General features: G+C 34.9%; 1 protein-coding gene across 1 annotated transcript in view; it reads right to left on the reverse strand.

Annotated features, from left to right (window-relative positions):
• Nucleotides 1-14,725, reverse strand: part of ADAMTS6 (ADAM metallopeptidase with thrombospondin type 1 motif 6) — a 295,386-nt gene that overhangs the window by 273,168 nt on the left and 7,493 nt on the right. The window contains exons 3-6 of the mRNA XM_027606633.2: nt 11,427-11,595; nt 3,584-3,795; nt 2,996-3,079; nt 2,346-2,491 (exon numbers count right to left, since the gene is read on the reverse strand). Coding sequence (XP_027462434.1) covers nt 2,346-2,491; nt 2,996-3,079; nt 3,584-3,795; nt 11,427-11,595 — 611 coding nt within the window. The remainder of the gene's footprint in view (nt 1-2,345; nt 2,492-2,995; nt 3,080-3,583; nt 3,796-11,426; nt 11,596-14,725) is intronic.

Here is a 14,725-nt window from a genome sequence, read left to right on the forward strand (position 1 = left end):
ACATTCTCCCTAGTGAGCTGACATTTCAAGCATGAACTTACCTATAAATGGTGAAGTCATAATCCTGAATATGTTAATGAGTGAGTTACATGAAGCAATGAAAAACGTTAGTATATGAGCATCTATAAAAATTCTTTGAATTTTTACTAAAAGTAGCAGTATGATTTAAAGATATATTCAATTTCACAAATTAAAAGTATATAAGGAAGAATCAAGACGGTAAACCACCCAACAAAAACTCTAAATATTAGAGATGATATTCATCAGATTTAGATGTCACTCCATGGCCTTAATAATTCAAAGACAATTAGACTTTTAAATAAGTAGACGTTTAAATAAGCTCAAAGTTACTTTGAGACTACAACAATTCAAAAAGGCACTCTCTGCTGCCCCAAAGAGATACTTTTCTAACCTCCACTATATAACCAATTGAAAATGGTATGATATATGAACTCTTCAAAGTACGGTCCTATTAAATCCTGAGATAATTTCTAGTACTACTCTGACCATTAAGAGACAAGTTTTTATGTTCAAACCTCAGGCATCAAAAAGGCACTCAAGATAGCTTATAGAAACAAGGAAGAACTCTGCAGAGGATCAGAAAAATATCTGGGCCAATTCAGAGGAACAAGACAGCTGAATATTGTAGCCAGTGCAAAGAAAAGATGGCTAACTGCCCAGATATATTTCACGACTCGAATACTTATAAACGTGCACTGTTGGTATAGCTACTGTCATTTGATACAAAAGCTAAAAATTGAATGCACATACAATAACAAAAATATAAAGCACCAGGAGCCCAGTGGGCATTGCCTTTTTGGAGAGAGTTGGACTTTATAAATATAAACACAGAAGCCAATGTAAATTATCTGTGATCATTTTGTTAACCATATATAATAAACATTCTCCTGTAGTAATTTCATTGATACTAATCATATCCATATATATATTTTTATACAAAGGTTTCTATATTTGCACAATTCTTAGTATATTTTTAACTCCCCAGATATATTTGGGAATCATTCCAGACCACAAGACTCTGAGGAATTGCAGAATTTATCAGACTGACATGTCAACACATATGAATACAGAACCCATACAATGTTGTTTTTATTCAGCAAGTATGTCATAAACAAAATTTTCTAGCTTACAATGCCAGGTAGATGAAGTCAATTAAAGTAATTATAACTGAAAAAATAAATAAATAAACCGAGAAGCTTTAACTCTACAACTTAGTTAACAGGAACATTTTTTCAAAAAGCTAAATTCACATTATCTTCTAGGATCTCAAGATTCCGATGCCATGTAACTTTACATTCCCACCATATCGTTTAATGTAGAGTCAAAGGGCACACCATTGTTAAGTACTATCTTGCAAATTAAAAGAAATAATCAAGACAACAAAGGCTATTTCATTTCACCAAGATAGAATAATGCTTCCATTTTGCTTATTGGTTTTTTTTTTCATTTTTAAATACTGATAAGAGGTCAAAAGATAAGTTCATCTTAAAATGATTTAATCATGCTTCTAACCTGTCATAATTAAGGTATTAAAAAACTAAGACAGTAGTCTAAGATAGCACAGTCATGGAAGACAGGATCACCAGGGTTTGAGACCGGCACTTTCACTTGCTTGAGCGATTTAAGTATTTAAAACTGGTTTCCTCATTTTTTAGATGGGAAAAATAATGGTATCTACTTCCCAGAATTCTTGTTGGAGAGTAAGGAATAAAAGGATCTGAACAAGTTATGTAAAACTGGAAAGAAATATATGAATTAATTGCATTATCATCAAATAATAATTTTACCCTGAGAAGCAAGCTATTCAACATATAACCTAATAAATGTGCTTCTTTATATTTATACCTTAATTAAAACATTTTTAATTAAATAAACATTCATCTAAGTAAATTGTGTAACTATTGATGTCCTCCCTTTTAACAATTTGGAGGTAAGAATAATTGATGTATTTTATAACCAAGAGTGATGACTCAGTTTTGTTTTTAAAATATAATCCCATGCTTTTTAATCTTTGTTTTATTATGTATTTTGTTCACTTAACAAAACATACATGTGCTTCCAATTAAACCTTATGAATAGATATTAGTTGAAGGAAAGATCTTTATTACATTTCTGAGTCAACTCTAAATATGTTCTTTTTTCTTATTTGGTTCATTTGATGCAAACACAATAATAGTGTAATATATTCCTTCTCAGTGGTGATTAACAAATTACCATTTTGCTTTCAATATACTCATTACCTGAATGAGACTTTAGATAGAACCAAATATAGTTAAAATATTAAACACAACAATCAAAGATAAAATATTTGCAACAAACCATACCTAGTAATAAGAACAGCATTATCGTGGTGGGCAATCCCATTTTCTGGAATGGTGTTTCCATCACTTTGGTGAGAGAGAATGGATTTCTGCCATTTACAGAAGCTATCGAGGGACTTGTCTGCATGGTGGTTTATCTCCAAGTTTGGCTGCAATACAACATGCATACCAGAAATGTTCCAAACAAATTACTAAGGTCAGTTGTTAAAACTTTTGAAGAACTAAAGTGGGACTATAATTAGAAGCAGTGGTTTCTAGGAATAATCTCTTGCCAATTTTTATCTCTGTAATATCTGACCTAGAGTTAATTTAGTGTACTACTGAATATTCTTTCCAGTTCCAGCTTTAATGATCATGTGAATATATGGGATTCTCAGCAACCAAAACCACTATTATTAGATCTGCCAAACAAATGCTCATCTTTATACTGAAACATATAGCTAATATACATATATAGAGCCTTAACATGACATAGGAGGTATATTCTCATAAACTACTTAAAATTTGCTTAAAATATTAAATGCTTAGTGGTGAAGATCATATTCAACTAGAACTTCCTAAGAGGATCAATAATAAAATATTTTATTTTATACTACATAATTCTACAGTCTGTCTGTTAAGGGTTTTAGATTTCTAAACTAACTCATTCTTACCTGATCTTCTGTAAGAACAATTAAGCGGGCCACTATAATATTCACAACGTTTCCTAGGCTGGAATCACGGTAAAGTTTGGCAACCTGACCTCCAGAAAATAAGAAAAGACACAAAGTCAGACAAAAATCATAGGCTGATTGTTTAATTTTTTTTAAAGAATGGTAAAACAATTTTTCATAAATTAAACCACTTTGTATATAAAAAGATATTATTTTATCTCATATCACTTAGAATTCTACCCTCAAGATGCCTCCATAAAAGTTTTTATACAAATCTACCTCAAGAAATATTTGCTCCTAAAACTGAACTACAACATAGTAATTAAGAGGGTGAGCTGATGTTTCAAGTTAAAGAAAACCTCTTAAACAAGATTTAATACGACCCATTCAAAAAGTCATGTTACCTAAAATGAACAATAAGGTCACTTTTAAATTTATTTCCTATGGAACTGAAACATTAATATATTAATTCTTTCTCATTTTAGATGAGTAAATTCTTAAAATCATTAATTCACATTAAAAATCCATGACCTTAGTCAAAACCACAAATTATTAAGTTAAAATATTATAGAGAGGCATCAAACTTACAATATTCATCACACTCAAAATGTAATGTTCAATGTCTTTGCGGCCATGGTAGCCCACCATCATTTTGTCTGCCACTACCAATGTCTCCACAAACCGCTCAATGCTTACTGATCTCTTCTGTCTGTGGCGGATATGCGTGCCATTAATTGGTAGTGAAGAAGGAAAAGTAGATGTGTCATTCAGCCACCAAGGTTTGCCACTTCTTATGAGGTCTATAATAAAAATAATTAACTAGTTCAGATACGTTCACCAATTAAGCTAACTTATTTTTAAATCTTTCATATAGACATGCTTCTCACAAATTCTCTAAAGTATTAAGATTTTTCAGTGAAGAGGGGATGAGGAAATGTGGTAGTAAGAAAATTAAACTCTTTAAAGTATTCAAAATAGTCATTTTACCTGAAACAAATTAAACATTAATAACATTCAGCTACTCATAACAAAAAATAAGCCTAATGAATTATTTAATAAAAATATTTTTAAATAATCATTTCATATTACTCCAATGACCAACTATGTCATAATATTTTTGTATATAGAATATGTACTTCATAAAGCTTTTTTAAAAACAACTAGAGCATTAACTTTCTAAGCACCCTAAGACAGTTCTGATGAAGAACATCAATATTGCAAAAATCTGTTACTTTTTTTTTTAAGTAAGCTCTATGCCCATCGTGGGGCTTGAACTCACCACCCCAAGATCAAGAGTCACATGCTATAACAACTGAGCCAGCCAGGTACCCCCAAAATCCTATTCCTAAAATGCCTCTGAACATTTATTTTAAAGTAAGATCCTTTATTAAACTATCTTAATTAGAGCAATTCTGCTCTAGAAATTTCAATTCTAAAAGGCTGTGAATTAAGTTTTTCATTTAGTTTTGCAATATACAACTATTTATACTAACAGAGTACCCAAAGTATTACTCTTCTAAAACCTAGAGGTAAATGGTGCTACAATGAGAGTTGAAAGATTATGATTACAGCATGAATTCCTTTAAACCACATTTTACTCCGGATTGCAGTTTAATCCTTTGTTTTCTAACGGTCCTTCAGTACAGAGAAAACCTTTTAGTACTATGGCATTTGTAAACACTTGTCTCATTTATATTCATCTTTATTTAATAAACTTGAACAAGTATAATTCCTCTACATACCTTACTTTCATATCTGTAAGATCTTTCTAACATCTACTTATTAAAAAATTTAGTGAGGAAGAATCAGATTAATTTTTATAATATAATTGACAGAATCTGGCAGTATTCTCTATTATTTTTCTAATTTCTTTAGTGTTTACCTTTTAAAAATTACTTTGGTAAAAGTTATAAATTTTAAGAAATAAGAGATAGAAATGACTATGACAGATACCAGTAAAATATTTTTGAAGCTCATATAAATTGAGTATTTTTATTCCTAAAGGCCAAGAGAGGCAGAGACATATTACTTCTTATTTCAATAGTATAACTTCTAGACAGCCAGTAAGTATTCCCCTATTCCAGACAGACTCTTAAGGTGGCCCCCATGACCTCCCAATGTTTACACTTCATGTGATCTCTTCCTCTTTAGTGTGGGTGGGACCTGTATCTTGCTTCTAACCAAGAGAAGACAGCAAAGATAAAGGGATATACATGAATACATACATATGAGTACATAATTATGTTACATAATATTGTAGCATCTTTCTTACTAGAGTTTTTCCCTTGTTGGCTTTAAGGAAGTAAGCAACCAATTTGGTGAACTGTACATGGCAAGGAGCTACAGATGGCCTCTGGCAGAAACCAGCCCCAAACTAAAGCTTTCAGCCTTTTAATAGCAAAGAACTGAATGTTGCCAACAACTATGGGAATACGAAGGTAGATTCTTCGTCAGTCAAGACTCCAGATGAGAATCCAGTCCTGACTGAGGCTAAGTCGATTAGCTCATTCACGTACAACTGCTGTTCCACAGAAACTGAGATAATAAAAGTATATTGTTTAAGCCATTGAATTTATGGTAATATTGTTATGAAATGGTCAAAATCCTTTCTGCATTAACATAATTCTAATTTTTTTTTTTGCTCAGTCAAGATCAGAAAACCACTCATGTATTCAAATCATGCCTAGTTTTCCCTTCCTCTGGATGGACAGCCTAACTGTCTAAATATAGAATTTGATTTCCATTATTTTGATCATTTTCACTCTTCTGATCCATTCAATTTCTCCTTATATTTATTTAAAGTATTTGTGAAAAGAAATAGACTTGACTGGGCAAAATAAACACAGCAATGGTGTTTCTCATTAGCACTCAATATAAAGTAGCTACTGTTATCATTTTCATAAATTTCAGACTTTTAGCTTTTTAAATTGTTGGTTTGCTTGGTTATCACTTCATCAGATAAATGTATATATAATGTCTTTGATGGACATTCATAAATGGAAAGAGTCTTACACGCAAAGAATTTGTAGTCTGAGATATATATATATATATATAAAATACACACACAATGAATAAATGTAATCAAGATATCTGGTTTCACTTTTAAAATTAAATTAATCCAGCATGATTGCATCATTATGAAACAATATCTACATTCTGTAATTGTCAATTGGCTGCTTAATGTTAAGCTTAATGATCTGTAACTAACACATTGTTTAGTCTAAAATAGAATACACAACTGACTTGTTTCAAAACAAAGATTAGTAGTTATTCAAATGATACTTACTACATATGCTCAATTTAATTTTGGATAGAGTTTAGAATGTCAAAGAAAACATTCTTCCATAAACACATACAATAAAGAACTTTCCCCCAAAACCAAATTCATAGATCTCTTTGTCATCTGAAATAAGATCTTAAATTTTTGATCAGTCTCAAAATATTTTTTTAAGGTTTTATTTATTTATTTGACAGAGAGAGACACAGTGAGAGAGGGAACACAAGCAGGGGGAGTGAGAGAGGGAAAGCAGGCTTCCCGCGGAGCTGGGAGCCCGATGCAGGGCTCTATTCCAGGACCCTGGGATCATGACCTGAGCTGAAGGCAGACGCTTAATGACTGAGCCACGCAGGCGCCCCAGTCTCAAAATATTTTTAATATATACAGTCATTCAAAATTATTGCATTGACCTGCTTTATTTTTCACTAGTAGCACTTATTACTTCTTGATAGATGGCCATGTATTTACTTGTTGGCTTGATTGCTTTTTTTTTTACTAACTCTCTTCATTAGAATATAAGCTTCATGGGAGCAGAGACTTTTCTTGTTTTATTTATTGCTGCATCCCAACACCTAGAAAAGCCTGATACATACATGCTAAATATTTATTTAATAAATACATAAGTAAACAATACAAGTATAGAGACATGATAATATCTACATCAATGGACAAGAGCATTCAGTTATCCCTGGATAGTGATAAAAGAGCAACTTTCATTTCCTTTTTTTTCTTTTTACCCATATTTTCTAAATTTTCTACAAAAAACAGGTATTTTTTATTATTTATTTTGAAATTGATAACATAATCTAATTAGAATGGGAAATTTATATCTGAATATGAGATAAATATGCCCACTCTCAAAAGGGTTTTTCTATCTTATATTTTGATATAAAATTGAGTTCCCAATAACAGGTTAACTGGCAATTAACCCCTATAAATGTACATGTCACTTGAATTATGCTGTCAAAACAGTATCATAATTAAGATCAGTAGTTTTTTTTTTAATTTTTTTATTGTTATGTTAATCACCATATATTACATAATTTGTTTTGGTGTAGTGTTCCATGATTCATTGTTTGCTCATAACACCCAGTGCTCCATGCAGAATGTGCCCTCCTCAATACCCATCACCAGGCTAACCCATCCCCCCACCCTCCTCCCCTCCAGAAACCTCAGTTTGTTTTTCAGAGTCCATCATCTCTCCTGGTTCGAAGATCAGTAGTTCTTAACCAGACATTTCCCAAAGTTATTAAACATAAAATACTTTTTTTTAGTGATATTCCTATAGAACTTAGGGAACTACTACTGATTTTCCACTCTTGGGAAGCCAGTGAAAAGTTTGAAAGTATATAATATAGGGCACCTGGGTGGCTCAGCTGGTTAAGCGTCTGCCTTAGGCTCAGGTCATGATCCCAGAGTCCTGGGATTGAGTCCCGCATCGGGCTCCCTGCTCAGTGGGAAGCCTGTTTCTCCCTCTCCCTCTGCCTCTCCCCCTGCTTGTACTCTCTCTGTCTCTCTCTCAAATGAACAAATAAAATCTTGAAAGAAAGAGAGAAAAAGAGAAAGGAAGGAAGGAAGAGAGGAAGGAAAGAAGTATAATACACCCAGATGTAGGAGACAGCCCACTAAAGACAAAAACAAAGCTGAAGACAGGAAGACCCCAGTTAGAAAGTCATTACAGTGGTGCAGGCAAGAGATAACAAGGGTCTGAACTAAATGGACTGGTGTTAAAGGTAACAGAAATGACTAGTGAATAGGTTAAAAGTGAGGAAATAGTCATAGTAATTCACTCAAGATTTTTCAGCCATTCAAGAATATCTCATTCACCTGCTTTATTTTTTGCAAATAGCACAGTAATCCAGGGGGAGAGACTGTAAAAGAAGAAAATCTTCCTCAACAAGGGCAGGATTTTATGTTGGCAATAAGAGTAGATTTGCTGAACTATTTGATTCATGCCTCAACCTTTGGAAAAGAAGGCTCTGCCTCAGTAAGACCAGTGAATAATAAGATGGGGCACTTCAAAAGAGGATAATTTGAATATCTAAGGTTAAGAGTTATCTTTCAGAATACAGTGAAATTTTTAAATATTTTTGCAAAAAGTCATCTTTACGATCATGAAGTGAAGGATGTCATGTTATGGAAAAAATGATGGGAAAATTATATTGCAATAAACAACTAAATATTTGAATCCTAGTTTTTCAAGAATTTATATAAAGTTGTACTTATAGGGGCACCTGCGTGGCTCAGTCGTTAAGCATCTGCCTTCAGCTCAGGTCATGGCCCCAGGGTCCTGGGATCAAGCCCCGCATCGGGCTCCCTGCTCAGTCAGCAGGAAGCCTGCTTCTCCCTCTCCCACTCCCCCTGCTTGTGTTCCTTCTCTTGCTGTGTCTCTCTCTGTCAAATAAATAAATAAAATCTTAAAAAAAAAAGTTGTACTTATAGCCTAAATTTGGTAAATATAAGATAAACTATTTCCATAATGTTTAGTTTCATTACTCAATGCAAAGACCCATCAAAATATTTTTCATTGTTTCCTATGAAATTTTATTTCATGCCTTAAGCAGCTTCACTTGAAGTGGCCTTTTTCTAGTACCAATTACTCTTCATCAACAAGGACATCCCAGAGATTACTCAAGAAGAGAGTATGTAGAATGAAAATAGTCACTTGAAGAAAGAACTCCCAAGAACACTTAAACTTGAAGAAGAAAAGGAGCCCAAGAAGCATATGGATATAAACAAAACAGTGAAGCATTCACTAATTCATAAAATAACCCATTCTATTTTTTATAAATCTACCTGTTGAACTCATCCCGTTTTTTTTCTAAAATTACTTGCTGGTGAACTTTTCTTTGTATTAAGCTGAAACCTGCTGAAATACTGAAATACCCTGCCCCTGGTTCAACCTACGAGAACTACACAGAACAAATCGAATCTTTAATTTTTTTAAAGATTTTATTTTTATTTATTATTATTAATTTTTTTTTAGAGAGAGAGGCGGGGAGAGGCAGAGGGAGAGGGAGAGAGAGAATCCTAAGCAGACTCCCCGCTAAGCACATGAGCCCAACTTAGGACTTGATATCATAACCCTGAGACCACGTCCTAAGCCAAAATCAAGAGTCGGGCACTTAACCGACTGAGCCACTCAGGCACGCCTTTAAAGATTTTTTTTTAATTTTTTTAAAGATTTTATTTATTTATTTGACAGAGAGAGACACAGCGAGAGAGGGAACACAAGCAGGGGGAGTGGGAGAGGGAGACAGAAGCAGGCTCCCTGCTGAGCAGGGAGCCCGATGGAGGGCTCGATCCCAGGACCCCAGGATCATGACCTGAGCCAAAGGCAGATGCTTAACAACTGAGCCACCCAGGCATCCCTAAAGATTTTATTTAAAAAAAAAAAACTCTACAGCAAATGTGGGGCTCAAACCCACAATCCCAAGATCAAGAGTTGCATGCTCCATCAACTAAGCCAGCCAGGTGCCCCTAATCTTTTTTTTTTTTAATATAATGGCTCTTTAAATACTAGAAACAGTCATCTCATTAATAATGATAGCTACAATTTGAGCAACTAATGTGTGTTCAAAAAAGTATTTAAAGAGGTTGGTTCATTTGTCCAAAGCTACACCAAAGCCCATATTCTTTCTACTATGCCAAGCTATATCCTCTATTCTGTAAGTTTTCTAATCTTTAGACTAAACAGCCTCCTAACCCCTCACCTCTAGTCTTGTTCTTCTCTCAGTCAGTCTCCACAGGACTGCCAGGGTAATACTTCTAACACCCAAATCTGATCATGTAATTCCTGCTTAAAACCCTTCAATGGGTTTCCAGCACACTTAGGATAAACAAACTCTTTAATATGGTTTACAAGCCCTTTGTGTCTTGGCCTTCCTTGTCACTTCAGTTTCATCTCTCAGGGCCACTCCTCACCCGTAGGAAATTCACCCCATCCCTCCAGCCCACATTCTAATAACCCGTTCTATGAACTGGCAATGACTGAAATGTGACATTCTACTTTTTGATTCGGGACTTTTGTAAATGCTGTTTCTTCTATATGGAACACTCCACCCACTGTTCCCTCTACTTCTCCACAGCTACCTTCTCTTTCTCTCTCAGGCCTCAGCTTAGAAGTCACTTCTTCCACGAAGCCTTCTTTGACCACTAATGTCTAGATTTGCTGTCCCTGCTATGTATTTCTATGGTACCCTAACACTGCCTTTGAATATTACCTTAAGACTCTTCAAATCTTACACAAGTGTCTAACATCTCACCATTAGCATAAAAACATCAGGCTAACCAAACAGCACAGAGTACTAGGCAACACTTGTGCTTGAAAATTATAACTATTACCTGGATAAAATAGGGTGGGGTTTGGTTCTCCTTCTAAGAAAGAATAATTTTACACAGACTTATATTTTAAGGACTTCTCAAAGAGCTCCCAACTATTGATAAGTGACATCTTTTTTTTTCCCACTGAAAAGGAAGGTAGTTTTTTTTTCTCTTTTCTTTTTTTAATGAAGTATAATTAACATATAGTTATATTAGTTTCAGGTATAGAACATAAGGATTCAAAAATTCTGTATATTACTCAGCATTCATCAAGACAAGTGTGCTTTTAATCCCCTTTCTCTATTTTACCCACCCCCACACCCACCTCCCCTCTGGCAACCACCAGTTTGTTCCCTGTATTCAAGAGTCTGGTCTTTGTGTCTTTTTTTTTTCCATTTTTTTCCTTATTTTGTTTCTTAAATTCCAAATATGAGTGAAGTCATATGGCATTTGGATAGGTGACATCTTTTAAAAGAACTCTGGGGATTGCCCCTCAGGGGAATGCCCCAGACAACAAAGGGAGACCTATAGGGCTTAGATTCCTGGGCTTAGCAATCAGCTGTGCTTTTATTAATCTATATAATATGTACGTTTCCATATAACATTTCATTTGAGAAAGGGTCTTGCTGCTTTAAAAAGAAAAAAGCTGAAAATCTCTGGTCCAGATAATCTCTAAGGTCCCTTTGAATCTAAATCTCTATGATTCTGTTTAGGGAAATTCATGTTAATTCATGCAAATCATTATCATTCTATCATTCACCTTTCCATAGATGTCGGAAGAAAGACAGTGGCAATACAATACAATACACTTTGTAAAAGCCACACACTCACCTGAAACCCCACAATGAGAGTGATCATACAGATGCCGTTGCTGGAGGGTTGACTTTTTGTAAATAACATGAGGATGGCCATTTTCATAACTAAAATGTTTGGAATCCTCTGTGGTATTCTTTAATGGTTCAATAAAATATTCTTCATCTTCTGTAGCAATAACGCCATGCTAAAAGAAGAAGAAACAAAGAATTTAGCAAGAAGAATCATTTTAAATATCAATTATCATTACCACAAGTCAAAAATAAGTTGATACCTCTCCAAAAAGAAGTTAAAACACGTGTTAATAGAAATTTAGTGGATTATCTATACCCAGCAAAACATTATATAAATTTACCTATACCTTAAAAAGGATGTTTAAAATCTTCTACATGCCATGCATGCCTTGTATTAAGCATGTCACATACATTATTTCCTCCAATCCTCCCCAAAACTCTGTGAGGTAGCAGAGACCTCCATGTGTTCACTAAGACCTTTTTCCTTTTCAAATTGTGCACACAGCTTAACTACATCCTCTGTGTTTAGGGACAGCTCTGTAATTAAGTTTTGGCCAATAGAAAAGGAGTGGAATACTATATGCCACTTTCAAGCTCATCCCCTGAAAACCTTCCCAAGGAAAATTCTCTATTCTCTCTGAAAAACTACCTCGGGGAGGCAGAAGTTGAAAGAGAAGCAATCTGGGTCCCTGACTGACTTCATGGAAAGCTGTCCAGCATAGACTTTGATATGAAGGAGAAATAAATTTCTATTGTGATAAACAATGGACATTTTAAAGTTTATGTCACACCAATTAATATGTCCTTAATTGATATATATCCTATATATCTCCATTTTGCAGATGCACTAACAGACTCAGAGGTTAAGAACTTCCCCAACACTATATAGAGATAAATGAAGGAGCTGTATTTCACACAAAGCTATGCTTATTCATATGATATATTCCTTACACCTATTTACATAGCCAAGTTTTACTCAGCTCAACCATAGTTCCTTTTTAAACCTTTCTCTAGCCCAAATGGAGTAGCTTCACCCTCCTCAGAGCTCCAACAGAGCTTATGATTGATATCATTTATTTTTTTTAATTTTATTATGTTATGTTAATTTATTTTTAATTAATGTCACACTTCTTTGCTACATCTCAAGTCTGGAAGCTATATTTACATTTGGTATAACTTTTCAACTGCATATTTTATCTTCCCAACTATACTATTTGCTTTTTTAAGGCAAAAGGTTATGTTTCTAAATCTTTGTATCAGTGATAACCATAGAAAGTGTCTCATATGTAATATGAAGACGAAATAAAAGTTGGTTGATTAAAAGAAATGAGATAGTAAAAGTTATCTGTATTAGAAATAAGAACTTCCATACTGGTCTATTAGTGTTTTCTTAAGTATGGCACATGTGAGGACTGCTCTTAATCCAACTAATTTATCCTGTAACACTGGGTGAAACACAAACTCTCTTGGTGTATTTCCTCAGCTGGAAAAATGAAAGGGTTGGTGTAAATTAGTGGTTTTAAAACAGCACTCTGGGGAGCCCTAAGGGTTCCAGGGAAGGGCCCTCAGGGGATTGCCCCAGACAACAAAGGGAGACCTATAGGGCTTAGATTCCTGGGCTTAGCAATCAGCTGTGCTTTTATTAATCTATATAGTACGTTTCCATATAACATTTCATTTGAGAAAAGGGTCTTGCTGCTTTAAAAAGAAAAAAGCTGAAAATCTCTGGTCCAGATAATCTCTAAGGTCCCTTTGAATCTAAATCTCTATGCTTCTGTTTGGGGAAATTCATGTTAAGTATCACACGTTTGGAAAGAAAGATAAGACATAATCAGAGTTGCTCTAACTTATAGATGAAGTTGGCAGGCACCTATATGAAATGATCTAAATGCAAAAAACAAAAAAGCAGGCCTTAGTCACTTCACATTATTTTCACCATTGTTTGCTTTACTTTAAGGATATGAGTCCCTAAATTAAATGCAAATACTGACAGGAATAACATAATATGCCATTAACACACTCTAATACCTGAGCATGAATTTCTCTACCAGGAAGATTAACAATGAGATAGCAAACTGAGCATGGTCCTACAGAAAATAGGGCATGTATAAGAAGTTTTGGTAAGAGAGAACTGTAAGAAGGGGGTCGAGAGTACTGCCCAGGCAGGGTAGAGCACTAAAGTCATACCTTGCTAACCTGTGGGCAGAAGGATGTTGAAAGGTCCGAGACAAGAAGTTCAGGTTGCTGGGGGAAAATAGAGTCAGTAGTGTGGTAAGTAAACAAAATCTCTAATTTCAAGTATGGAAAGACTTGGGAAAAAAATCCAGAGATTTTAAGTGTTAGGTACTCTGTAGGATGTTGATACACATTATCTCATTTATTCTTAATAGCTCTGTGAAGTAAGTAGTACTATCAGCTCCACTTTGAAGATGAGAAACACAGACTAAGCAAAGTTAAGTAACCAACTCTTCAGTTGACTTTGGAGCTTGGAGGCACTATATTATAATCCCCTTATCCTCTGAGGTTTGTTTCTGACTTTACTTATCCTTTCACTAAGGATGTTCTGAGTGCCTGTCACATGGCAAGTACTATTCTAGGTAGTGGAGATAGAGTAGTGAACAAAACAAACTTCTGGCTCTATGATGGAGCTCGCATTCTGGTGGGAGGACCAAGATAAAAGGGATTCATTCATTAGATAAATGATCAATCAGGTAGTGTTAAGTGTTAAAAAAAAAAAAAAAAGCAAGGTAAGAGGACAGAGAGCAATCAGAAATGAGAGAATTATATAAACTGTTTAGGATGGTCAGGGACATCCTCTCTAATAAAGTGACATTTGTACAGAAACCTGAACAAAGTGAAGGAGCAGGTAAAACAGATATCTTGTGAAAGAGCAGATCAGACAGTGGGAATAACAACAAAGGCAATGAGGTATGAGCACGCCTACAGTATTTGAGAAACAGCAAGGAGCTACTGCAGCTCGAGGGAAGAAAGGGGGAAATGATTATGAAATTAGAAAGGTGCTGGAGGCTAGATGATGGAGGACCTGAAATCGGCACATGCCTAGCAAGAGCCCTGCTCCCTCTTGCATCCTTCAGCATCCGCACTCACCTCTACACGGTCTGCCTCAGGCCATGAGGATGAATATCATCATGCCCCCTTTCCCTGACATGCCAGTCCCCACAAGAAGCCCAAGACCTATCCCCTGGATTCTATCCCCCCTCTGGTTATGTGCATCATGTTTTCTGACCCCATCTCCTACCTCTCCCCTTCCACCATTTAAAACACTTCCATTGTGCCTTCTCA

The sequence above is a fragment of the Zalophus californianus genome, chromosome 5 (genome assembly GCF_009762305.2).
Source record: "Zalophus californianus isolate mZalCal1 chromosome 5, mZalCal1.pri.v2, whole genome shotgun sequence".
Classification (NCBI taxonomy): domain Eukaryota; kingdom Metazoa; phylum Chordata; class Mammalia; order Carnivora; family Otariidae; genus Zalophus; species Zalophus californianus.